The sequence below is a fragment of the Rhodnius prolixus genome, unplaced genomic scaffold, assembly GCF_049639745.1.
Source record: "Rhodnius prolixus isolate KJV_2025 unplaced genomic scaffold, Rpr scaffold_1, whole genome shotgun sequence".
In the NCBI taxonomy this organism is placed as follows: Eukaryota; Metazoa; Arthropoda; class Insecta; order Hemiptera; family Reduviidae; genus Rhodnius; species Rhodnius prolixus.
In genome coordinates this window covers 31,785,260-31,809,879 of record NW_027411581.1, presented here as the reverse complement: position 1 = coordinate 31,809,879, position 24,620 = coordinate 31,785,260, and the positions used below count along the sequence as shown (strand labels likewise).

Here is a 24,620-nt window from a genome sequence, read left to right as displayed (position 1 = left end):
TTAGAACGAATTATAATTTCTAACTTCCTCATCCTGGAGTGAGTAATCAATTTCCATAAATATCTAGGTGCAAAAGGTGCGCGGTTTTTGTGCACCACTGTGGTTGACGAAAAGCGTCGATAGATCTCCAGCGAAGCATTTTTTAGCTGCTCTTTCTTCATCAGCGCATTGCCCGCATTCTATTGTGATTCCCTGCATCGCAGATAGTTTAAGTTGCCCATGCTGACAACAAGAAGGTTGTAGGTGACTAAAAAAAAGACTTACTTGCAAGCCATCAACGCAAACGAAAATGCCGATAGATTGATAAATTGATAGGCGAAAAGTTTCATTATTAACCACTCGCTAAGTTTACTATAGTATTATTTCAACAAGACTGGAGACCTTTCGAACGCTTCTAGGTATCTTGAAGGCCTAAATGCTCTTCTGATTAGGAATTTCTATACTGCTTCCATGAGCGGTGTAGTTTTAGTGGCCAGTATCATAGGTACTGAAGTTCTTAATAGTGAAGATATACTTGCGATGTGTGTCTCAGTAATTAGTGCATTGTCAATTCTTCTGTCGTGTAAAAATATGTTCAGTTATTCTCTATTAGATTCCATAGGAGGATAGTAAATGAATGTGAATAGAAGGAATTATCAAGTAAGTCTAAGGAGGAGTTCTGTATCTTCTCAAGTAGGAGAGTAATAAGAGGATTTCTGTATCTCTTATATTCGTTGATGAAAATGGAAAGTGTGAAGAGATGTCAGTAGCAGTAGGTGGAGCAAGAATGTATGTACTATGGCATGGCGCATACGCTACGACCCAGGCATAGGAGACAATTTAGCTCATTGGTCGTTGTTGAATGGAAGCAGAAGTAGGTAGTTTAAAGCAGTTCTATTGGTAGATAAGACAGGTGTGGTTATTGGTCCTCTTTGATTGCGCTCATTGGCTTTGTAGTTAACTCTGTAGTTAGTTACTTGTGAACGATGCAACCTCTGTTGAGTGGAAGACGTGGCATAAAGCACAAGTTGGCGATGTGTATCTAGATTTGGCATAGGTGGATAAATCATGGTGACCGGCACATTTCACACACCTTCAAGGGTGATAAAAATCTTTTTAGGGTGTCCATACTGTTGGCAAACAGTGCCATTTTACACTCTCCAATGAACATTGGAAATTTTCATCTTTCGCGATTCTTCCTCTTTAATCTGAGTGCACAGAAGACATTTAATATTGAAAATCTCTGGATTGATTGACTGAGGCTCCAAGAAAAATAAAGGTAAAGGTGCTTTCGTTGTTGGGTAAAATGTTTAAATCTGATTTGACGCGGAAACGTAAATGTTCTTTCCTGTCTTCAATTGGTGTTTTGATAGAGGTGGCGCCAATCTGTATGCCTTGTCTTTAATTGATAAGTGTGAAAGTCAGCGCCTTTGTCTTAATGGTATTTTTTCTCTATCCCTTTGTCAAAATCCTGTACCGACAATTTTATGTCAGTCTAGAGGTATTTGCTAGAGAAGGAATTCGATCCAATTTCTTTGCTTAGAGCTTTGTAGAAATTCATGTTATGATGTTTATAAAAACTGGAAGTTGGTGGATTAGGTGAGCATTTTTATATTAGATGACAATATCTGAAGGGTGCATACAGAATGAGAGTGAAAATATTGGTGCCGTGAAAAGTTGGAAGTTGAATTCCGATGAAGTAAAGCATTAATATTATTTTGTTTTGGTGTCATTGTATCTGGATCAAAAAGGATATTTTGCTGTAAATTCTTGGTATTTTTAGTTGCCTGTGATTTCTTTTTCTGTAATTTCTTTCTTATTTTGTCTATTGAACTTGTTGGGCTTTTTAACTTAATGACAGCCAACTTTCTTCATCATTTGTGGCATAAATATCTTCTACATCAGACTCAGACTGGCCATGGCCTCAGCGATTAGTTTTATTTTTAATACATATATTTTTATATCTTTACACCTAAATGTAAATGAAAATTGTACACAATCTTTATGAAAAAAGTACTTTATAAATTAGGAAGTATAATTAGCGAATATATAGCTCTTACTTGTCTCACAAGATTTTGATATTCAAAAGAATACAGTGGAATAATTTCTTGACCCCTTTTTTTTGTACTCTGAAATTAGTATTGCATCTTCAGGAGAGAAAAAAGCTTAACAAATAGAAGCAAAACTTGCAAAGGCTATCCGTTAACAGGCATTTGCGATGTATGAGTTTACTCAATCGGCAATAACTTTTCAAGATACGTAGGATCGCTCGAATGGTCTCCAGTCTTGTTTAAATAATTCCTTAGTAAACTTAGCGAGTGGCTAATAATGAAACTTTTCGCCACTGGTTGAGGTTTTCATCCATCAATTGCTACAATTAATTTATTAGTGCAACTCTAATACTATTGGTTGCAGATTGCGGTATTTTCCTTTAAATTGATGGCTTAGAGAAACATGAAGAGAATTCCCCGGCTAAGGAAACTGACTCATCTCTGGTTACGCATTTGTCCTAAATGCAGTATTATATTTCTTGAATTAAGGAGTCGGGAATTATTATCTTCCTCTTTTATATCTGTTTAGTAGTTCAAATACAGTAGTACAAGTATCTCTGTTTGAAAGCCAGTTTTCCAAATCTTATCGAAATATCTAGCGCCGTGACCGCCGTTTCTCGTTCTGTCCTATAGCCATCTGAGAAGCTCTCATGCAGTTTAAATTAATTACTTTATTATAACTAATTATACATTACTTTATTATGATAATAATGTAAATACTTTAATTAATAATTAATTAAATTAATAAAAAGAAAATTTTGCTTAAATTATTTGGTAAACATATTCTCAAAAACAACTTCAATGAGAAAGAGTTAGTATATGTGATGCATACAGTAGTGTAGTTTTAAAATGAAAAGTAATGGACTAAATTCTCAAATTTATATCAAAGTTGAACACTCACTGGTTAGTACGATTAGAAAATTCTTAACGATTTTAAGAAATTTGAAGATTTTGAATTTAAAGATTTGAAATTAAGGAATTAATTGCATTAAATAAACTAACAGCACTGAGAATTTATTTCGGTAATTTACATTTTTAGGACATCTATTTCCTAGAAATGGATTTATCAGACTTTTTCAATGAAACAAATGTATTTAAAGCTTTAATTCTTAACCTACTCCAAAGAAGATGGTCATGAAGGGCGTGAATCTGTACGGCAGCTAATGCAGCAGCTTCAGGATAAGCAACAGTTGTACAACCCAGCCCTGAAATCGTTCTGACTTAAGTAATATGTTCATAAAAATATTTATATTTTATTAAATTAAATTAGTTACCAGAAGGAACATTTAATGAAGACCAAATATCTTGGTTAATATTAGAACTATTAACAGGAGGGCAGTTTATTACTGGCAGTACAGTATTTCCAGAAAGCACTGGACCAAGCCCATTACTCCTACCCGCAACTGCGATTAAAACGACATCACGTCCACAACCTTCATATTCAGCAAGTATTTTCAATGTTTCTTCTGTTCCTTTATGGGCTGAGGTTATTCTTAGTTCAGAGGGTAAACCAAGTGCTTCACATGATTTCTGAATTTTCCTGCAATGTTCCTCATCTGATTGGGAACCCATGAGAATTACAGCCTAAAAATGTTTATTGCAGCAAGTATATATTTCAGCATTATTATAGAAAATTCAATATTTTAAAAGTTAATATTCAAAACAAACCAAGGATTCTGTTGGTGTTAGAAAATAATCCAGCTGGTCTGAAATCCATTTAAAATTACTTTTGATCGTTTCCAAGTCCTGATCAGTTACATTACTCAGATTACGATATACTTGCTTATCTTTCATCAGCCTCTTGTCACCAGACGGCCAAAGCCTCCAAGAATCCGAATCAATTATATCAGATACGAGAAGTTCTCCTAAAATAAAGGTAAGATTAATAAAATCATCTTAACATTAATAGCAAGACGCTAGGGGCAAAAAACAAATAAAATTAAAATACCGCTGGAATCTACTCCAAATTCGATTTTCATATCAATTAATGCACAGTTACGAACAGCCCAAGCCTTTTCTAAGACTTCGAAAACAGCTATTGACGTGCGCCTCATCATATCAACTTCATGTCTTGTAATTGTAAGCCCATTCAATTTAAAGTTAGCGGCAATTATTTGTTGTTCTGACCATTGAGGATCGTGGTTGGCATCATCCTGCAGAAGATAGAAAAATTAAAGAAAACTCTACAAATGTAAAGTAAGTTGGAAAGATTCCGTTAATGGTATTTTAAAATGATCCTTTAAGCCTTTACACCGAACACCCATCAGGTGTTGGAGATAATTCAAGTATCACCAGTTACTTAAAAGTTTTTTTTATTAAGGTTGATCGTAGGCAATCAATTAATTATCTTTATTTTGTTCAAGCTACAATAAGAACTGCTAAACTTTGCGATTTTTACTTATCCTTCTGTTATCTACCCATTTCCTTATATCAACATTATCATCCGATAAAAGTGATGCACTAAATATAATCGCTTTAAACTTGTCATATGGAAATTCATTTTTAATGCGTTTACTTAGATTGCATTTACTAAAATGGTATTACTGATCTTCGAAAAAAGTAGGCTAATATCGAAAAAATAATGGGTCTCAAACTTGAGACTTTCACTGGTTTATCGCGAAGTTTCCTAAAGTTTTTCTCACTATCTTTTGTTTGCTTCATATATTAAGGAGACATTACAATTCCAGCATTCATTAATTTTCTGAAAAATTTAAAAGCAACCTCAAAAATATTCTTCTGAAGTTTCTCGCCAGGACAAATAGTAGATGTTACCATCTGTAACAATATTGAGTTTCAAACCAGGTTACTTTCTGTTACGATAACAAGTAATAGTAACTAGAAGAAATTTTTGTATCTTGTTAAACTTTCCATATCGAGTTTTCATCAGAAATATCCGTTTTGAGAATCCTGGGACCAAAGAAAGTGCTGCTTAGAAAATGATGGTGTGTCCACCATAATTAAAAACGAAAAATCGTAGAAAGTTCAAATTTGGTATTTCGCTTTAGATGGTAAGAGAGATCGCCGCAATAAGGTTTCGGCCAAAATCAGTCAACCGAAATTATCAATCCCATCCAATTTCCAGTTTTCTGGAAGTTTCCAGGATTTGATGAAAAATAAGCTCCTGATTTTTTTTTTCTAACTAGTTGCAACTATATTGTCCAATAACTTTTATTTGACATGGTTTTCCAGGAAAATCTGATTAAGGGCACTTTTGGGACCGACAGGCGGTTTAAACTTTTCTCTAAACCAGAGTTCCGCAACCGGAGTGCTAACGCTACCACTGCAATGTTAGCTCAGGAAGTAGCATTTACTGAATCGTTTTTTAGATTTTCTCGAAAGTACGAGTAGTTCTAACGACTTTCTTTAAATTCATACTTATGTTGATCTTCAAATTTTAATTGCAACACTTTTCCAAAAATAATTGACTAAGAGGAGAGGAGAGTGGTTCTTTCCTCTACTATTTTAATAAAAATATATGACCTTGTATCTGATATTTTATAAAGAAAGATTAAGTGTGTAACTGAAATTCAAAGTTTAAATAGAATTTCATAACCTGAGGTACCACTTTATCGAACGGATTTTTCGTTTTTTCTTTTCTTTTTTTTAAATTTCTGACAATGCCACCAACGATTTTCTCTAAACTATCGTAAGATGTAATTATTCATATAGATCAATAAATAATTTGTATTTGAACAATTAGGATTTATTTATTTTCAGTGGAGGAGTAGGTTAGATAAAAAGCTTCATATTTGAGTAATTTTACTAACATTTTCTAGTTTGTAAAATTACACATTTTTAAAAATTAGGAGCTCAAAAAAATGGTAGAAAGAGAAAGGTTCACACCAAATTGTTTCATTCATCTCATGTTTCTTGTATTCAATATTGGCTTTAAAAAAAGCTTAATCATTTTAAATGCACCACGAATTACATTTGTGCATAAATATCTACAACCCTCTTGCTTGAGAATTGGAACTTTAGATTTTATATGAATTTGTTTTTTTAACTGCTTACTTTTTTTAAAACAAAAATATATTGCATAGATTAATGTTCTCTAATACACAACGTATTAAATGTTCGCAAATAAACGAAATGAATTACGACTCAAAAAATGTAAATTAATCAAAGGTCCTAAAATGATAACATTTACCTAAGATTAAACTTGAAAAAAAATAAAAAGAAAGTTCAATGTCTAAGGTTATCTAAAGTTATCTATTTAATTACTAACGAAAATATTCCTTGCAATAGTAGTGACGCACATAAGATTAGGGATAACTATCTATCTATCCATTATAAAAACAAGAAAAAAATATTTTGAATTTATTTTAAAGATATGAAATTGCTTGCTTTAATATTTAAATTTTATTGAATATATGGTTGGATCTGGAATCTAAGAAATTATCAATGATTTTGTTCGCCTAAGCAGGAGTGTTTCATTTAAAGTACTTTAAATTTCTATACAACTCCGGCGGATCAGTAAAATCAATCGATCGAGAGACAATTGTAAGACTAATAGAGATGAAAAGGCTAGTACTAAACGCTATAATCTGTGAAACCAAATTGATTTACTTTACCGAGAATTAACGCTTCATGATTTAATATTTCGTAATTATTTATAAGAAATTGCTACACTTTTCAATATTACACACTTCAAATATGTCGAATCTAAAATCAAACATGTAAAGTGGTTCGGTCTTTGAAAACGAATCTTTACAAAATAGATCTTAATTCAATAACAAGAAACTAATATTTTGATTCTAACAAATTATGAAGATTCACATTATTAATAAAAGATCTACCTTAAAAAATGTTTCTTGCAGAGGAGGGTAAAAGCGGAAACCTTCTGGCACTCCCGGATTACGTTTGAGAAATGAGCCTGTAGCTAGACGTCGAGTTACCCATTCAATCGGAACCATTTCACATTTTTTTGCAAGAAATGCTGTTTCACCAACGCTTTTTATAAAAGATGTCTTTAACCCTGAAATTTAAAAACCTTGCTAAATATATTTTATGTCAAAATATACTTTTGCTAAAATGATTATAAAAATAATTTAAAAATTTTTTTATTTTAAAAGTCAAAATGAGAGAAAATAAGTAAGCAATCAAGGATAACATCATTATCGTTATTTTAATTTAACTTACCTACTGCATTCAATAAGGCAAAAACTTTTGCATTTGTCTCATTAGATATTGCAGCTTTTCCTTTCAAATCGTGAGCTTTAGCTCCATCTCCAGCTGTAATTCTGTCCTTGCTAACTAGTATTACTTCATGGGGATGACCATCAACGTCATAGACTTTCTTCGTCTTTCCCTCAATTACAATCTTTCCAAGCTTGTACCCTAACAATAAGAAGAATTTGTTATTAAAAATCGTACTAATATATCAATTTCTTATTTTTACTGGTCTTACTCCAATCTGAAGAAATAAAAAAATTAGTTCAATTAGTTTAAATCATAAGATTTTTAGACAAGTTTAAAGCAATAATGGCCGGCCATAACTTTGAATAAATTTTAATCAATATAAAACCTTAATAAGATTTGTTTTTTCAGAGATTGTAGAGGACCATTGGAATTTAAATGGTATTTAGATTGAAAATAATAAAGTAAAATAATGTTGAAAAAGTTATTTTGCGTCGATAGTGTTTTAGGGGTAGCATAGACATAGTGACTAGATCTCACAGTTACTTTCTCGGAGCAAATATGCCCATTCAAGGGAATTATCAGTTATGCAAGATTCAAGATACAGACATAAAAATTCAACATCAAATCTTTATTTGATGCAATAAAGTCTCCTACAACTGTTCAAAAAAAAACCGTTGACTTAATCTTCTTATTGCTGCAATGGTAGTCTTATATGTTTTCCTCAACGAAAAGAAGTCTGAAGACAATATTAGATAGAACCGTAAATGTCGTATTAAGGAGAGAAATACATTCTAGAAGGTCACTCTTCTCGTGGATTAGACAAATTACTCCACTGTTCCATTCTTCAGGTATCTTCTTCTCCGCATATATCTGCTCAATGAGGTGCTCCCCAATCTGGGCTTTATCTAATTACAAAGCAGGCTACAAACTATAAATCTCTTTCGATAGCCACGCAAGTTACTACCCATTAAATACACACCTTTTCCACTTACATGGGATGACGATTTGGGCGAAATCGAATGAGACAAAGCTATTCTTTTTGCTTATCTCCTGACTAAAGTCTTCACATCTCAACCAGATATGAGGATGATTTGCACATGACGGAAATACAACCTGAACTGGACATATCACTTCCTCTCTCAATACCGCCAAAAGCCTTTTTTCTTCAGATGTTAAATACACTTTGAAGAATCTTCATTCTAGAAAGTCTCGAGGGTTAGATCTCAACTTAGCCATCTTCCCAAAAAATCGGCCTTACCTATATTTATAACTCTGTGCTTCGTACTTCACATCAGACATACTTATGCAAAGCTCCTCACTACTCTGTACACATTTTCGCGATATAGCCATACTAGCAACAAGCTACTCCCTTCATAATCTTCATAGAAGTTACAGATACACTTAATAAAATAGAATCTTGAGCAAAGAAGTGGCGTACTAAAATGTACCCACCGAGCTAAGTTTATTGTTCGGCGGGATTCCTGTCTACTTCAACAACAATCCTTTTCCTTGCACTGACCTAGTGCGCTACTTTGGGCTCTTCATGGGCAAACGCCTCACTTGAGACTCACACACAAGCAATAACAAAAAGTGCGATACTTCTTTACATACTACTTGGAAGGAGCTTCAAACTGCCTATACAACTCAAACGATTAATATAATATATTATGTATTACTTATGATATTATATACGATAGATTATATTATGCTATCCTCAAACCTATGAGAACTTACGGGCTAGAGCTGTGGGGCTCAGCCAAAGCTACAAACATACTGGCAGTACAGGCATTTCAATCATTACTACTTTGACAGATAGCTTACGTGAGTAACCTCTCACTTCACAAAGACCTCAACATTCAGTTCATACACCAACCCGCCAAGACGAAACATCAAACTTCCATACTGCTCTCTCTGCTTGCTCTAATCCTCTCATACAACCTACGCCTCCTATTGAGGAGGAGATTGTCAGGATTGCCGGACAATCCACCACGCCAACTGAATCTTCAATGGCTCCAACTCCAAGACTTCCAAGGGGTTGATGATCACCATCATCACCATTATAACCATCCAAAGAGGGCTGCTGCTGGGTAAGAAAAATTACCCAGAAACTTCTATTCTTCACGCACCATTTACATCATTACCATCATATTTACTTGTTGAATATATTTATATTCAGATTGTAAATAAAAATATATACATACATACTTATATAGATTTAGTACATGTATGTAATATAATAAATAAATATGTGTATACTCTACATAAGTACAGTAATTTGGTACTTTTAAATTAACTGAACCTTAGATGTTCTCCCAGCATCCTAAACACAAGTAACATAATATAGATAAAGATGTGCATCTTTTTGGAATAGGCTTTAACTATTAAAGCATTTTACTAATTACATGTACATATAACTTCTTTACATGAAAGTACTCAATAAAAATGAAAGTACACTTAATTGTAATGTTGGAATGACCAGCAGTTACCAGCAGTCATTTATTTTTTATTGACTGCTTATCCTGCTTTAAGACTAATTAAGTACTGAAATTCGTTTTTAATCAATGATTAAGAATTACGACAGTCTAAACTAACTCTTTCACTTTTTCTGATTTAATGTAAAGAGTCTTTTGATGATTATTTAGAATTAAGAGCATAATAAAGAAAAATGAAATGAATAATTTGGAAAAGTTAAAATGAAGTTCTTATTTGAAACTACTTATTTATAGTAATATGCATTTTACTATTTTAACAAAATATATGTATATAATAAATTAAAATGGCCAGTATAATGGTCTAATAAATTATAAAAATATTAATGAAACTGTAACGCATTAAAATTATTTAAACGATAAGAATTGTAATCAAGTTTCCAAAAATACAACGGACTGTTATATTTTTTTAATATCTTTCATGGATTCATGAAATCATTGATCAACAGTGAATGTTAAAAAACTCAGAAAGCCCAAATAGTAGTAAATAGAAGTAGGAATAGTAAGAGGATAGAGAAAAAAGTAAATAAGCTTTTATTCGAAAATTTCTATCTGAACGAAGTAAGAATGAAATGAAATGAGAGAAATGTACTTAAGTACTGAAATATATTTGCTGATTTGTATGTCATTGGTCATTTAATCAATCCTTATACATACTTAATTTTTTAAACTTAAATTTTCGTTTCCGAGACGTTTTACCTTTTGGATAGATTTTCTTTTTGCTCCTTGGTTTTAATGAAATATAAATTATGTATAATCAATTATTTACATAGTTCCCCCCCCCCGTTTATTTCAATTTTGGCAACTTTTCTCACGAACCCTATTTGATCTGTGCGTAGCGAAAAATTACTCTTCAAAACGATTGTATTTCTTTTAATTTAAAGATTTGCGAACGTTATCTATTATAAAAAAAAAAAGGATCAAATCAAGGTTTTGCCTAAAATAAAAATAAAAAATGAAAAATCCATTCAATTGGTGGTACTTCCGGTTCATCGATTTTAACCGAAACCTTATTGTGGTGTCCTTCTAAGCAAAATGTCAAATTTGAACTTTCTGCAATATTTTGTTTTTGAGTTATGCTACATATACTATACAAAAACCAATTTTTCGGACTCATGGAATCTCAAAACGGGTATTTCCGGGTGAACTTAAAATCGAAAATCTGCTTGGCTACTTCTCTTACTTAACAGAGTAAAAAAAATGTAAGGCTCATTCATTGTTTTTTACTTTTGCTTACCACCCTTTTTCACAAATGTGTCACTAACTCAGAAGCCCTTCATATTTGAATAAAACATTATAGAGCAGATTTTTTTTTTTCAGGAAGGATGCAATTTGAAAATATAAGCAGTTTGACAAAAGCAAACTTTGAACAGGTAGATCATTAAGAAGAGATTAAAAATAGAAATGAAAATAATTTCTAGGGATATTGTTAAGTTAAATTTGTTTATGATAATGTATTTTTATGTCAATAAATTATCTGAAAAGTTGGAATCTTGTTCAGATACTCTTAACCACCTCTACTGCTTTACTTGATCAGAAGGATGAGTAAAGTAAAAGTAATAGTCTATTTTTTCAGACGGGCTTTACGTCCAACTACCAAATAAGGTGTCGTGGACGGAGGCGACTAGCAAACATACTTGACTATAAATTTCTTTTATTAACCATTAAATAAAAAACAAAGGCCTAAAGACGGGGAATCGAACCCAGTACCAAAATACATATTAGCTTTACATGATCACAAGGATGAACTTCAGTACATATTCCAAATTCTGAATTCAGAACACCAACTTCGTAAAATTATAATACTAGTGAAATCTGGGTTACAACTTTTCTTTAATGGTTAATAAAATGAAATTTATAATTGTATTTATTTATCATTTACTTTCAATAAACCGTACGTTTTTTATCACTGTCTAAAATTATTCTAAATAAACATTTATAGAAACATTGTTACCCCTTTAATAAGCTGTTAAATTTATAAATTAAACTCTATCTCTAACTAAAATGAAGAATGTAGATGCAGCAACCCTCATACCGCTTTGAACAAATATTAATTCGAGAACTCGTGGTCAATCTTCATAAGTTGCAGACCAATAAGTAAATTTATTTCTTAATTTTAAAAGTACAAAAAAAAAAAACCATACCTTCAACTGTCATGATCACTACTTATATCCCTGCAAGGACCAGAATCGACCGACAACTGATTGATTAAATAGTGGGTAACCTTAAAACTTAAATAGGTACAAAAAACGGATACTTCTACCGGCCGGGCCAATCCTGTTATCAATGAGAATTGAGAAATGCCCCTCCCCAGAGTGCATTCCCCACTTCCATTTTACTTTGGGTATCGGCAGTTACAAACAAAAACAAAGTAGAGTGTAGGAACGTAGGATAGTAGCAGCCTGTTGATTCATTCGCTTGGTGAAGTTCGAGAAGTACGCAAGTGTTACTTCTCTCATACGCGACTATAATTCCTAATTGGTAGACATACATTTTAAGGTAATTGATTAATTATTTTCTTTATATTCTATATTATTTTATAAGTACTTCTTCCATTCAATTTATTTTCAGGCTATTTGCAGAATAATTTATATAAAACTAAATTGTAAATATAGGTGTTAGGCCCATAGAGATAAGAGGATTTGCCTCTTCTTTAGGGTTCATGGTATCCCTGAAGTTATCCCAGTCTTAAATCTTCCAAAATACACAGCGCCTACAGAATAAAAATTGGATTAAGCGAACCCACAGACAAACTCTAAGGCATCATTACACAGACTCGTTCACTTTTTTCACATTTAAAACTGTAGTGACAACTTTTTTCTCAAATTGTTCACTATAGACCTTTTAAGTCGCAGAGGATTTGGCTTATAGCCCTCCCCTTATAAACTATGAGGTATATATTTTTATTTATTTATTTTCATGTTAGCTTTAAAACTGCAAACATTAGCAAAGATTATTATAAGACATTTATTTTTGATAACTAAACACTTTTGAAGCCTTAAAAACTATTTCCTAAAAATACTTTCAAGTAATAAAAACATTAAATTTTTGTGCCTTCATTATATTTAATAAAAACATTAAAATATAGTTTTTAAAACTGTTTTTAAATATTGATTTTAAGAGAAAAATAATTTTACATTAAAACTGTTAGTATTTAATTAAATGAAAAAACTGAAAAATATAATTCTATTGTACTTTGATGTTGAAAGAAAATTTGTAGTTCATCCTATTATAATTTGATTTGTAATTGTAATTACAGAAGTGTTTAAGATTAAGTGAGGAAAAGTCAATACCTCACTTTTGGGCTAAATATGTAAAATAAAAACAAAAAATGAAAACCAACAGGAAATTAGAAATAGCTTAAAATGTTTTTAGAAAATCAAAGTAAGACGTGTAAAACTAAAAAAATATTTTATCAAAACGCATTCCAATTCTTAGTATTATGTACCAACCACTCGCTCCCTTCAGAAAGTAATTGTGCGTAAGAAAGCCATTAAGGGAAAACTAATTATTCTCGTCTCAAACTTGCTCTTAAGCGGTACCTGGCCAAGGTCGTTATTCAACATTTTTACTTTCTACGTTTGCCAGAAATCATAGTATAGTATATTTTTTTATTTGTTTTATAGTTCTAGACCTGTAACAAAAGGAATTGATTTTATCCTTATCATTATCAATTATATATACACAACAACACATACAACTTGGTACAAACAAAATAATAACGATCTAACGTACAATTTATTAAATTCAAACATTACTCATTTAACAGAAATGACCGTAACATTAGTATATTTTTAACATAATTGTATACTTTGTGAATGTTTCTGTGAGGTAGTCTTTCCATTTCTCTGGCTAAATTGTCAAGGTTTAAACTTCGCCCATAAATGCTATATGCAGGACATTCTAAAAAGAAATGAACGATATTCTCACGTTAACCTCCATTACAAACCATACAAAAGTTATTTGAATCTATTTTATATATAATATTTTTAACAGTAAACTTCAGTACATAAGGTCCTGACTTTCTAAATTGAAAGAATAATCTAATTATAAGAAATGATAATTTGTTATTAAGATATGGTTGTATTATTTGTTTATTAAGATAAGAGTTTTGGTAAAAGTAAGAAAACTAGAATTTATCATTTTGTCATAATCCATAGAAATTAAACTTTCTTTATACTTTTCTAAAAGCGTGCGAACATGGGACTTATTTTTTAGAAAGGATATCAAATCGTTTACATTTTCTAGAATTACATTCAGAAATAAATTTGACAGTTGCGAATACCAATTATACTTTAGCTTATTATTAGATTTATCATTAAATAAAACGCCAGAAATCATAGTTTTCTCAGCACTTGATCAGAATACATATTTATCACCACCAAAAATTGATGATTCCATAAATTTTACATCATTACAGCTCGTTCAACTTATTACATCATTTTATATCAATCTTTTTTTTATTTTTTATTTTTATTTTATTTTTTTTAATTTGATGGTAACGCTGTGATTTACATAATTTATACTTACATACATTAATAGCTAGAAGTAAGTAATTTTTTTTTATCTGTTTCCTATAGATAATAAAATACAGGATAATACATAATATTATATAATGATTGTTTAAAATTACATCTATTTTAGTAATTAATCTACGATAATCTTTAAAAAAACAGTTTTAACTTCTTTTTTCTTTTTTTAATTTTGCGAGCAATAATGGGTTGATTCCAAAAAAAAGATTCGAATACATATTTATTCTAATTTTTGAAAATATTGAGCTACTTTTTTATTTTATTTTTGAAACATTATAAAAGCAGTCTTCTATTAAATTAAATTATTAAATTATAAAAAAGTAGCTAAAAATATTATTGATATTCATTTCCATTCCTTTTCTTTGCATATGTGGACTTTGCATGTATAAATGCTAAATTATTTCTTCCAATCTCAACGTTTGGACCTTTCTTTTCCAAAATTATCATTTTATTTTAAATAATACGATATTTTATTGACAAAACTGCACGGTCTCTTCTTAATGCCTCATCATTTAAGGCCTTCCCTTGCAAACCCAATAAGTTAACAATTTGGAAAACTCTTCATTGGACTTTTTCTGTTATGAAAAAATCTAGTTTGTACTCTACGACTTTCTGTTATTGCCTTTATTTGATTGGTTCTTTCCACATCCAGTTTGTAAAGCTGTACATTTGCCTCAAGCTGTTTGAAAAGGCACATTAGAAGGGTAACCTCCCTCGAAGTGCCTAAAAACTAACTTGCCTGGACAAATTATCCTATAAACGTTGCCCCTTTAAGTGTACGCAATGAAGTTAAGAGAAAATCGTATTATATACCAAAAATCCAGTCACTGAAGTGTTATTTCTAGGTGAGGAATTTTGATAGCTCAGATACATTCGGGTATGTTTGCTCGAACCTTCATACTTCGAAGTATGAAGCTTCTATTTTTCGTCATAAATGTTTTTTTCTTCACAAAGATACCCAGGGTATTTTCTAAAAACCACTTTTTCGGCCTCAGGGTACCTCAAAATGAATATTTCTGGAGAAAACTCGATATGAAATTTTCAAAAGAAATACAAGAATTATAAATTAGGAAAGTAATAAAGGAAAGGATTTTTTACGCAAATGCAAATTTTGGCAATTTTTTCAACCGATTGAAGAAATAAAGGTAGTATAGAGATGTCAAAATCTAATCTTATCTTAAATCTAAAAATGTTTTATAAAATTTATAATAAGGATCCAATGGTTAACAGGGGAGCCTTAAAAACAGTTTTATTAAACAGGAAGTTTATTAGGGTTTGGAATACTTTTGGTGCCCTTCTTAAGGAATAGACACAACTTTCAGCTTAATTCCTGAAGAAATAAGTAAAAGATGTTCGAAACGTTCACTAATAAAGTTTCACGCTCTCGCCAACGTTGGGCTTTATCATTACTATGTCGAACTTGGATCCAGTTATGCCATTATTATATAATTATTGTTTAAAAACTTAATAAATATACATGGAATGTAAATAATAACAGCTTATGTGGTTGGATTAGATATGGATCAGAATAAAGAATTACTGACTGGTATGAAACATGAATGTGGAGTTTTTGGTTGCATGGCCAGCAGCCCCTGGCCATCCCAATTGGACGTGGGTCAAGTGATATGCCTCGGATTGGTTGCCCTACAACATAGGTAGTATGTATGATTTGTTTAATAATAATATTAACGTATTAGTTTTTTTACATATCAGTTTTCATATGAAAATTTTGAAAATTAAGTCAGATATTTCTATATGAGTGATTCATCTTATAAATCAGAGGTGGGCAACCTTAGTGACGGAGGGGACATTTTTGACGCTGGTCAGGTTGCGGGCCATAAAGTTACCCAATGTAACAAATGTAAAAAATTCTGAATATTTTATTAAAAAATATACAAGTTAAAATTCAATACCTTTCGTTAGTAAATATCACAGTAAATAATTTCTTGCATTTGGAAAATGATTTTAACAAATCTTATTTCTTTTTTTTCTATTGTTAGCGCAGGCTATATTTTGAGCATCCGCAAGTTCTACTCTATGCTCTTCTGATATAAATGATACATATCGTAATTATTATAATTTCTAATGTTTTCATTTTTTAGAGGGCAAGAAAGTGCAGGTATTGTAACAAGTGAAGGGATTAGCACTACTCATTTTAATGTTAAAAAAGGGATGGGTATGATTAGCAGCATTTTCAATGATGACTCTATGAAAAAATTAAAAGGTTAGTGAATGAAAAAGCTTTCTTCTCGACAAGAAATTAAACCCTTAGTGCTTGTAAACTTACTAATCAAACGCTTAAATTTCATGAAAGGAAATCTTGGAATTGGGCATACACGTTACTCCACCAGCGCTGCATCTGAAGAAGTGAATTGCCAGCCATTTGTTGTGCACTCTGTTCATGGAGTCTTGGCAGTGGCCCATAATGGCGAGCTGGTCAATTGCGAAGCCCTTCGTAAGATGGTAATGTGTGATTCAAAGTTTATTATTCTTATTGTTTGTTTAATTTATTTTTTATTTAAAGCCTATAAGTTTTGAAGATTTGTTTTATTCTTTACTCGCTTGAGTGCTTTAGCGATTGAAACGTTGTTTATTTAATTTATTGGAGAATCGATCTTCAAGAGAATCGCTGAATTCTTGCCGACGTTTTGGAAATATTTATTTCCATGCTCAAGCCATAACAATTGTTTGATAAATTAATTGAAACAAAATATTTAAGTTATATATTTTCCGTTATGTTCAATTTGTTATCAGATCTGAGGATGGAAATAAATATTTCTGAAAAGTCAGCAAGAATTCAGTGATTTTAATTTTTCGAAGAGCGATTCTCCAATTAATAAAGAAATTAATTTTTGTTATTGAAGAAGTGTAAAAAAAAACAACAAATATTATTATACTGAATTTATAAAAAAGAAACATGATTAGTATTACGTTTAGAAGGCATAAAAATATCAAATATTGTATAACATTTTGCTGGTATTTTTTCGCACTAATAATATTATTAGCTCCCAGAATGTCTGTTTCTTAATTACTAGCAGCATCTTTGGTTTAACTATGATTTAATGCGAGCACTATTTCAACAGGTACTAAGTAGAGGAGTTGGTTTGTCAACTCATTCGGATAGTGAACTTATAACCCAAGCATTGTGTTTGAATCCTCCAGAAGGTGAAGAAAATGGACCTGACTGGCCTGCTCGAATTAAACATTTAATGCATCTAGCTCCACTTTCCTACTCATTAGTGATAATGATGAGGGATAAGATTTATGGAGTAAGAGATACTTATGGCAATAGGCCATTGTGCCTGGGAAAAATTGTACCCCTTCAGAAAAAAGGTAATAATAAGGTTGGTAATGATGACAATTAAGAAAAAAAGTATGAGCAATTTTAACCCTTCTATTACTTTTCACATTAAAAATTCACACCAAATGCTTATTACTATTGATTTATTAAACAACACGTTCTGGAAAGCCATCGTCTGATAGCGTTGACTTTAAATCATATACCGTTCACAGTTATCAAAGAAAGTAGTCAGCAGATGGCACCTACTGAACATATACGAATTCCCCGAAACATGTTTTGGAAATCATAGAAGCAATTTGTACTACAGGGCAGTTTGGTTTGTAAATAAAGTATTTAACCAGATAATGGGTTAAAAAAATGCGCTCGCACTAACTAGGTTCATTCATTCACCTTAACGAGAGGACTTGTATCCTTTCTTACAAAATACTATTTATTTAACTTTATATGATGATACCAATAATAGCGAAACATCAGAATGAAAGCACGGTAAATATACTGAATGGGTAAGAACACGTACAATTTATGTACGAAATACTATAATGGGTGCTACCATAGATTTTCTTATTTGTATAAAGGAAGTAAACAAATAATGAAACAATAAAAACATGGCACAATAAAAAATTCCTCACTGACCTAATATTAAACTATTAAGCTTGACTCACTCATTTATTCATAGAAAAAAAAATAACAATAAAAAAATGAAAAAAATAATAATAATGTGGTCGATAAATAAGATTATAATATATATTTTAAAAGAAGAAAGGGATGGAATTAGCTCAGTGGTTGGCGAACTGGATTTCCACGCGTACGACCTGTGTTTGAATCCAGCTGTTAGCCCATAGATTTACTTTTCCTGTCTGGTGATCTGCAGGGTTGTTTGTAACGAGTCATGGCACTGAAAGAAGATCCAGGCGACACCTTAGAAATTACGCTTTTAAATAAAAAAAATAATTAAATAAATAAATGAGAGAAGAAAAATGATTAGATCAGTAATAGTGCGCTGGATTTGCATGCGGGGGTCATAGGTTCGATTGCAGGAAATGTTTTTTGAAGATTATGCATTAATCCTGAATTTTCCCACATTTTCTTTTAGAAGAATTCAAAATTTTTCAACATCTTGTGGCTTTTTAGAAAAAACAAAATAGAAATCATATTCTTCTAATTTCAGCAGGCGATGAACCTGAAGGTTGGGTGATATCTTCAGAATCTTGTGGTTTTTTGTCAATTGGGGCACGATATTTAAGAGAAGTACAACCAGGAGAAATCGTAGAACTAACTAAAACTGGATTCAAAACAATAGACATTATTGGGCGCCCAGCAGATAAAGCACTTGCATTTTGTATATTCGAATATGTATATTTTGCAAGGTCTGACACTATTTTTGAAGGTGATCATAATGTATACTCGTTATTTTTATGGTTTACCAGATTTACAGAAGTTTTTTCAATTTATAAATTTCTCTGAATTCCTTCTCCAGGTCAAATGGTGTATTCAGCAAGAATGCAATGTGGTCGTATGTTAGCAAAAGAAGCATTGGTGGCGGCTGATATTGTAAGTTCTGTACCAGAATCCGGCACAGCTGCAGCCCATGGATTTTCCAGAGAGGTCATTAGTTTTACTAATTATGATAAAAAATAAAAAATATTTTGACTTTTAATGTTGATCAAACAGAATCACAAGTCATTTGGTCAGATCCATTTATAAAGTTGACATGTATTGGGCGCAGAAATATTAGTCTGATCAAACTTCTTACTCAATTCCTTTACTATTACGAGAAATAAAAGTTACACCAGTTTTCATTTAAAACATTAAAACAGAGGTTCTTAAGCTTATTTCGTCTACCGCCCACTTTGAGAATCAATTATTCTAGCCCCCCTAATATTTTAACTCTACTACATCTTAAAAACCACAATCGCAATCATTACTTTAATTTAATTATAGCGTGCCATACGGTCTTATCCTGTTTCTGAGTTCAACTTACATTTCAAATGAGACTGTTCTAATTAGAGCAATACAAGGCAACTTTATTAATAATATTTAGAAAAACGTTTAATTTAAAGTAAAACTAACATTTCAATTTAAATTTTAAAACTAATCTAATGTGAAGGAAGAATCTGATGATTTTTAACAAGTTTGTTAACATCACGCTCGAATGTACTCAAGAACAGCCATAAGTTAACGCGTTCGGTAACATCAAACAATTTCTCTTCCTATTTAGCTGCGTTGCCACAGCACAAATCGAAGTTCACACAAGTACGATGATGGGAATGCTGTCAAAAATCGTTGATCAATCGACCACAATCTAGGGTACAATTGCGGAACTAGCCAATATTAACGAAACAACGAAGTAATCGATGTAGAGTATAGATAAGATTTGATTTAGTTTGAACTATTAGAAAAACCCGAATCAGTAATCGCCCCCCTGTAGGTCTCCAGCACCCACAAGGGGGCGTTATCGTCCATTTTGAGAAAGATCTATTTAAAATATGATGAGATATGGTTTTTTCATTTTTGTAACAGAACAATAGAGAAAACTGAACGTATCATTATGTAACATTTGAATTGATTGCAGTCAGGAATTCCATTTGCTGAAGTTCTCTGCAAAAATAGATATGTTGGACGAACATTTATTCAACCAAGCACAAGATTAAGGCAATTGGGTGTTGCTAAAAAGTTTGGGGCGCTTTCTGAAAATGTAGAAAATAAAAGAATAATATTAATAGATGATTCAATAGTAAGAGGAAATACAATTGGACCAATTGTTAAACTTTTGAGGGATGCAGGCGCAAAAGAGGTAAGCTTTTTTTTTTCCTAGTTTACATCTTGTTTTATAATGCGCCATTTTTGTGTGAGATGTTAGTTAAATGGCGAATATTGTTATTGGGCTGTAAAGATTAGAGACTGTAGATATTGGAATGGTTGGCTTCGTCCATTTTGAAACACTAAAAAAGGTTTAGATTTAATAATTTAAATAATTTTAGACTAAATATCAATAATTAGATGATGATGATATTCGATGTTAATGAGTTCTGATTCAATAAAAGCACATAATTCATTCACAATTTTATCTAAAATCATAAACATCTGGGATACAATTATTTTATAAATTTCGCTGTCTATTCACTCAATTCCAGAATGTAAGCGCTTATGTCGCATTTTTTTTTTTTTTATCTTGCAAGCGTATTTTCTTATCCAAGGATAATCGTATTTTCAAGACTTTTAATTCAATGTTAGAAAACGGAAGTTTTTCAATACAAAAGCTTGTGACATTCAACTATTTATTATGAGTTGAATTAATTAATACATTTTATACATTAATTAATATACATTTTAGAGTTGAATTAATTAATATTTATTAAAGTTAAAAAAAAAGTGTTATACAAAATTTAATGCTGAATTCGAACATGCGTTATGATGGCGAAAGGTCCGTATTTTTAGAAAAAAAATACGAAAAAATCAACGGATTGAGATGGCTAAGCCCATTTAAGAGGTACTACAATTTTAACAAGTACTGTCGCCGAATTGGTTAGTCGAGATTCTGCAGATGCAATCCGTATTTCTTTTTTTATTCGTCATATTTGAAAATCTAATAAGATATTAACTCAGACTAGACCAATAGGTCTAGAAATACCTTGTTGAATTTCCTTTACTTATTTCAGAATATTAATTTATTTTTTTTATTTCTTATAGGTTCATGTTCGAATAGCATCTCCGCCATTAAAATATCCTTGTTTTATGGGTATTAACATACCAACAAGAGAAGAACTTATTGCCAATAAATTAGACAATATTAAGTTAGCTACACATGCTGGTAATCATTTAAATATTTTACTTTTCTTGTCTTCTGAAATGAAAGTAGATTGAAGTAGTCCATTTTAGTTATTGGTGCAATTCACTCATTGATTCATAAATTAAGATTTTTTTTTAAGAGCAATCAATTTATAATAAACTTAAAACTAATCTTTAGGATTGTAAAACTGGAATTCAAAGCATCTACTTTAATAGAAAGTTTAGTTTTCATATTCAATAAATTTTGAAATATTTTTTCTAAAATGAAAAAAAGGTAATCACAGTCTAATGATAATCACCCTCCCGTCAATTTCGGTCTGTAAGTTTTAAGTAACCTACGACAGCATTTCATTGAGCTCGTTCGGTTCCCTGTTACTAATTAATCGCCAGAGTTCGGCTCTCTTTACTGGTTTTATTTTTCTAAAAAAACTTTCCCAAACAAGTTGTCGTTCTTCTTATTAAAGTAAACCTTCTCAGGTTGTTAATATATATATAGATGATATATATATTATCTATACTGAAGGGCTACGATTTCTTAGAGAATCTGCTTACTTTTAAAGTGTCGCTTCAATCATATTAACTTCTAAAATTAGCCGATCATCATCAATGCTAATATCATGTGAGGAATTCACAGAGGATCATAAGTTCGATCTGTCCTTTTCAAAAGAGTATAAGTCAGACACTACTATTGAAACTTTTATGGAAACCTAACACAAGTACTTCGCTTTTTTCCGTATTAACCATTTCGTGGATGAGTTTTCAATTTGCTGGAAAGTGCTCGTCAGGTTTATTTCTAGTAATGATATTAATATCTTTGGTGCATGCCAAAATCTCCACTTTTACTAAGGATATTTCTATCGACATAAATCTCATAATTTTTTATAAAGCTATGTTGTAGAGATGGAAGGCGGCGGGTTTGTTGTAATAATTATACTTCTGTGAGTAAGTGGAGATCCCCATTTCGAATAGGGTAGTCAGTTGTAGCTACTTTTTATTTAATTGGTAAAATATCAATAACCTAATTTGTTAGACGATAAGCTCCGCGAAAAAATGGCATACTTAACAACCATGAACAGACAAGACAGAAGACAACCCTGTAATGTAAAAATATTACTTTGTAAACTAGCCCTGAAGATGACCTAGTCCCTAGGTCGAAAGCTCGGCAGAATAAATTTATCACGACTGAAATGACAATTATTTTTTCATCCTATTGAAACTATGAATCAGTCACCAAAAAGAATGAACAACAATTGTCGTTTTAAGTTTTGCGGAGTACTTGCTTATTAAAAATATTCTTCTTATCTTCACACGAATTCTGGGAAGCAAGCTTTAAAGTAGATAAAATTCTCGTTCTATTTGCTATCAGTATCCTACATAAAAAAAATTACTTTTTTATTTTCTCAGCTGTACTATACGGTGCACGACTTTTTTGTCATTAATCTTGTTCCTGATCATCGCATTTCCTTTATTACCAGTACGATTCTATTTTAAATATAAATATTCTGATATTCTTTTTTTTATGTATGTATATTAATATTATGAATAATTCCTTAAATTTTTTATAATTTGAAACACCAATAAATTAGATCAACTAACCCCATTTTTTAGGAGCAGATAGTTTGGCATACCTTTCCGTAGAAGGACTAAGAGAAGCCGTTAGACAAAACATTAAAGAAAAAAATAAAAATAAAATTGGTCACTGCACAGCATGTTTAACAGGAGAATATCCAGAACCTCCAGAAGATTGGTAGATTTTTTTTCAGATCATTTGGAAATCTTGAAGGTTATCTGTGAATTAACGAATCTTAATGGATAAATTAAATCTCAGTAAAATAAAAAATAAAAATATCGAATACCAATAATTTATTTACATCATTTACATAATTTAACTAATGACCATCTCTTCTGAACTGGCTGATAAGAGTAAAAAAAGGAACTCTCGGCGATACTGCTTCAAACTATTATTTTTTCGCATCAAAGAAAATTTATTTAAATTAAGTATAAAGAATAATTTATACGTTGTAAAAAAGAGTAAAATGAAGTTAGTTACTTCGAAGGTATTTATTGTATGTTAGAATTATAAAAATTTAGTTGAAATGTCATTAGTTGAAAAAATTAGATAAAATGTTGAGAATAGTCAATTATTATTGCTCATTATAATTTTAAACGCCTTAAAACAAGTTTTCTCAATTTTGATGTGTAAGTAGATTGTTCTACTTAAATTAAAATCCTCTTACCATAAAAAAAAAAAAATGAATTCTTAAAGTACAAACCTTAAGTTTTGATTTTAGGAAACTAAGTGCATTTAAACTATGTATAAATTTTAATAATATAAGAAAATTTTAGTTTAATTTTGAAGTTTTATTCGTTAATGTTTCTTACTACCTTACACACCCATTAACTAACCTTTTGAATAGAGATTATTTTCCTTTTTCAATCAATTGTAATTTACTTTACTTTCTGGATTAAGAATTTTTAATATCTTTATATGCGCGTTCAGAGGTTCACAGAGTGCATACAAAATTTGTTGATCGTTAAAACATAACTCCAGGGATGGTAATTTTCAATATTTTAAGATTTCAATATTGTATAAGAACGAAATTTGCATGAGCCCATCACTTTAATTTCAATGACAATTCCTGGGCATTTAGGGACATTTAGTGAGTGATAACTGCAAATTAAGCAGTACTTTAATGTGCAGTTACATAAGCGTTCCTTTTTGCCCAGAAAACAATGTTTCAGGTAAAAGAGAAGAAAGTTTTTTTTAAGACAAAGAGTGCTTCAGTCATTAAAAACCTTAAAGAACCATTTGATTCTTGCTTCAAGGTCGGGAATCATTAGTGCCCTTCATCAGAAGCATCTTCAGAGATAGACAGCTGAAAAAGATTCCAAACGAAACCATTTCAAAAAAATATGCTTATTTATTTTGATAGGACTGTTGATTCATGGTCTTGTACGATACTTACATACTTAGTCAATGCTCAAAATAATGCTCTTATTTGAAACTCTAATTGGTGATGCGTAATGAAATTTGTTAGTTAGTATCAATAAGAGTATTGCATAATACTACAATAAATAAAAGCTTAATAGAATAGTCATGAGACATTCCTGGAGTCTGACAGAGTGAGTTTAGGACCACCATGATCACATCTTCATGATCAGATGTATGATAATGTATCTACTGGAATGACTTAGTAGATATATTTAATATGTACTTACAGAGTCTAAAGAATTGGAAGCTACAGTATGACTGATATTAAGATGATGGTTAACGGACATAAGGAAAGGACTGAGACCTTATCAGCCATCTCGATCCCTAAATTCAGGGGATCAGGAAACT

The 24,620-nt window shown here is 31.1% G+C and overlaps 2 protein-coding genes across 5 annotated transcripts; one reads left to right on the top strand and one right to left on the bottom strand.

Annotated features, from left to right (window-relative positions):
• Nucleotides 1–3,023: 3,023 nt before the first annotated feature.
• On the bottom strand, nt 3,024–11,960 carry Paics (PAICS bifunctional enzyme). The gene is made up of 7 exons (XM_074137230.1): nt 11,803–11,960; nt 7,170–7,367; nt 6,827–7,005; nt 3,979–4,183; nt 3,699–3,895; nt 3,305–3,614; nt 3,024–3,235 (listed from the first exon to the last, which is right to left on the bottom strand). The coding sequence occupies exons 1-7, from the start codon at nt 11,813–11,815 to the stop codon at nt 3,075–3,077; spliced, it is 1,263 nt and encodes a 420-aa protein (XP_073993331.1). The 5' UTR covers nt 11,816–11,960; the 3' UTR covers nt 3,024–3,074.
• Nucleotides 11,961–12,011: 51 nt separating this feature from the next.
• LOC141458762 (amidophosphoribosyltransferase-like) lies at nt 12,012–23,631 on the top strand. 4 transcript variants are annotated; one of them, XM_074137205.1, is made up of 11 exons: nt 12,038–12,157; nt 12,230–12,551; nt 15,707–15,845; nt 16,293–16,414; nt 16,505–16,653; nt 17,274–17,523; nt 18,660–18,878; nt 18,969–19,096; nt 20,064–20,285; nt 21,182–21,302; nt 22,889–23,631. In XM_074137205.1, the coding sequence occupies exons 3-11, from the start codon at nt 15,709–15,711 to the stop codon at nt 23,029–23,031; spliced, it is 1,491 nt and encodes a 496-aa protein (XP_073993306.1). In that variant the 5' UTR covers nt 12,038–12,157; nt 12,230–12,551; nt 15,707–15,708; the 3' UTR covers nt 23,032–23,631. The 4 variants fall into 4 exon arrangements, with proteins under 4 accessions (XP_073993316.1, XP_073993295.1, XP_073993306.1 ...); XM_074137215.1 differs by lacking the exon at nt 12,230–12,551 and having other exon boundaries at nt 12,012–12,157; nt 18,663–18,878; XM_074137194.1 differs by lacking the exon at nt 12,230–12,551 and having other exon boundaries at nt 12,012–12,157.
• The last annotated feature ends 989 nt before the right edge of the window (nt 23,632–24,620 follow it).

What these genes read in the sequence shown, in the direction of transcription:
- Paics (XM_074137230.1), bottom strand. An exon ending in TGCCTTATTGAATGCAGTAG is followed by an intron (nt 7,006 to 7,169) that starts GTAAGTTAAATT and finishes TTTAAATTTCAG; the next exon opens with GGTTAAAGACATCTTTTATA. An exon ending in TGCAAGAAACATTTTTTAAG is followed by an intron (nt 4,184 to 6,826) that starts GTAGATCTTTTA and finishes TATCTTCTGCAG; the next exon opens with GATGATGCCAACCACGATCC.
- LOC141458762 (XM_074137194.1), top strand. Translation starts at nt 15,709, where the DNA reads ATGGATCAGAATAAAGAATTACTGACTGGTATGAAACATGAATGTGGA. An exon ending in TGTACCCCTTCAGAAAAAAG is followed by an intron (nt 17,524 to 18,659) that starts GTAATAATAAGG and finishes TTCTAATTTCAG; the next exon opens with CAGGCGATGAACCTGAAGGT. An exon ending in CCCATGGATTTTCCAGAGAG is followed by an intron (nt 19,097 to 20,063) that starts GTCATTAGTTTT and finishes AATTGATTGCAG; the next exon opens with TCAGGAATTCCATTTGCTGA.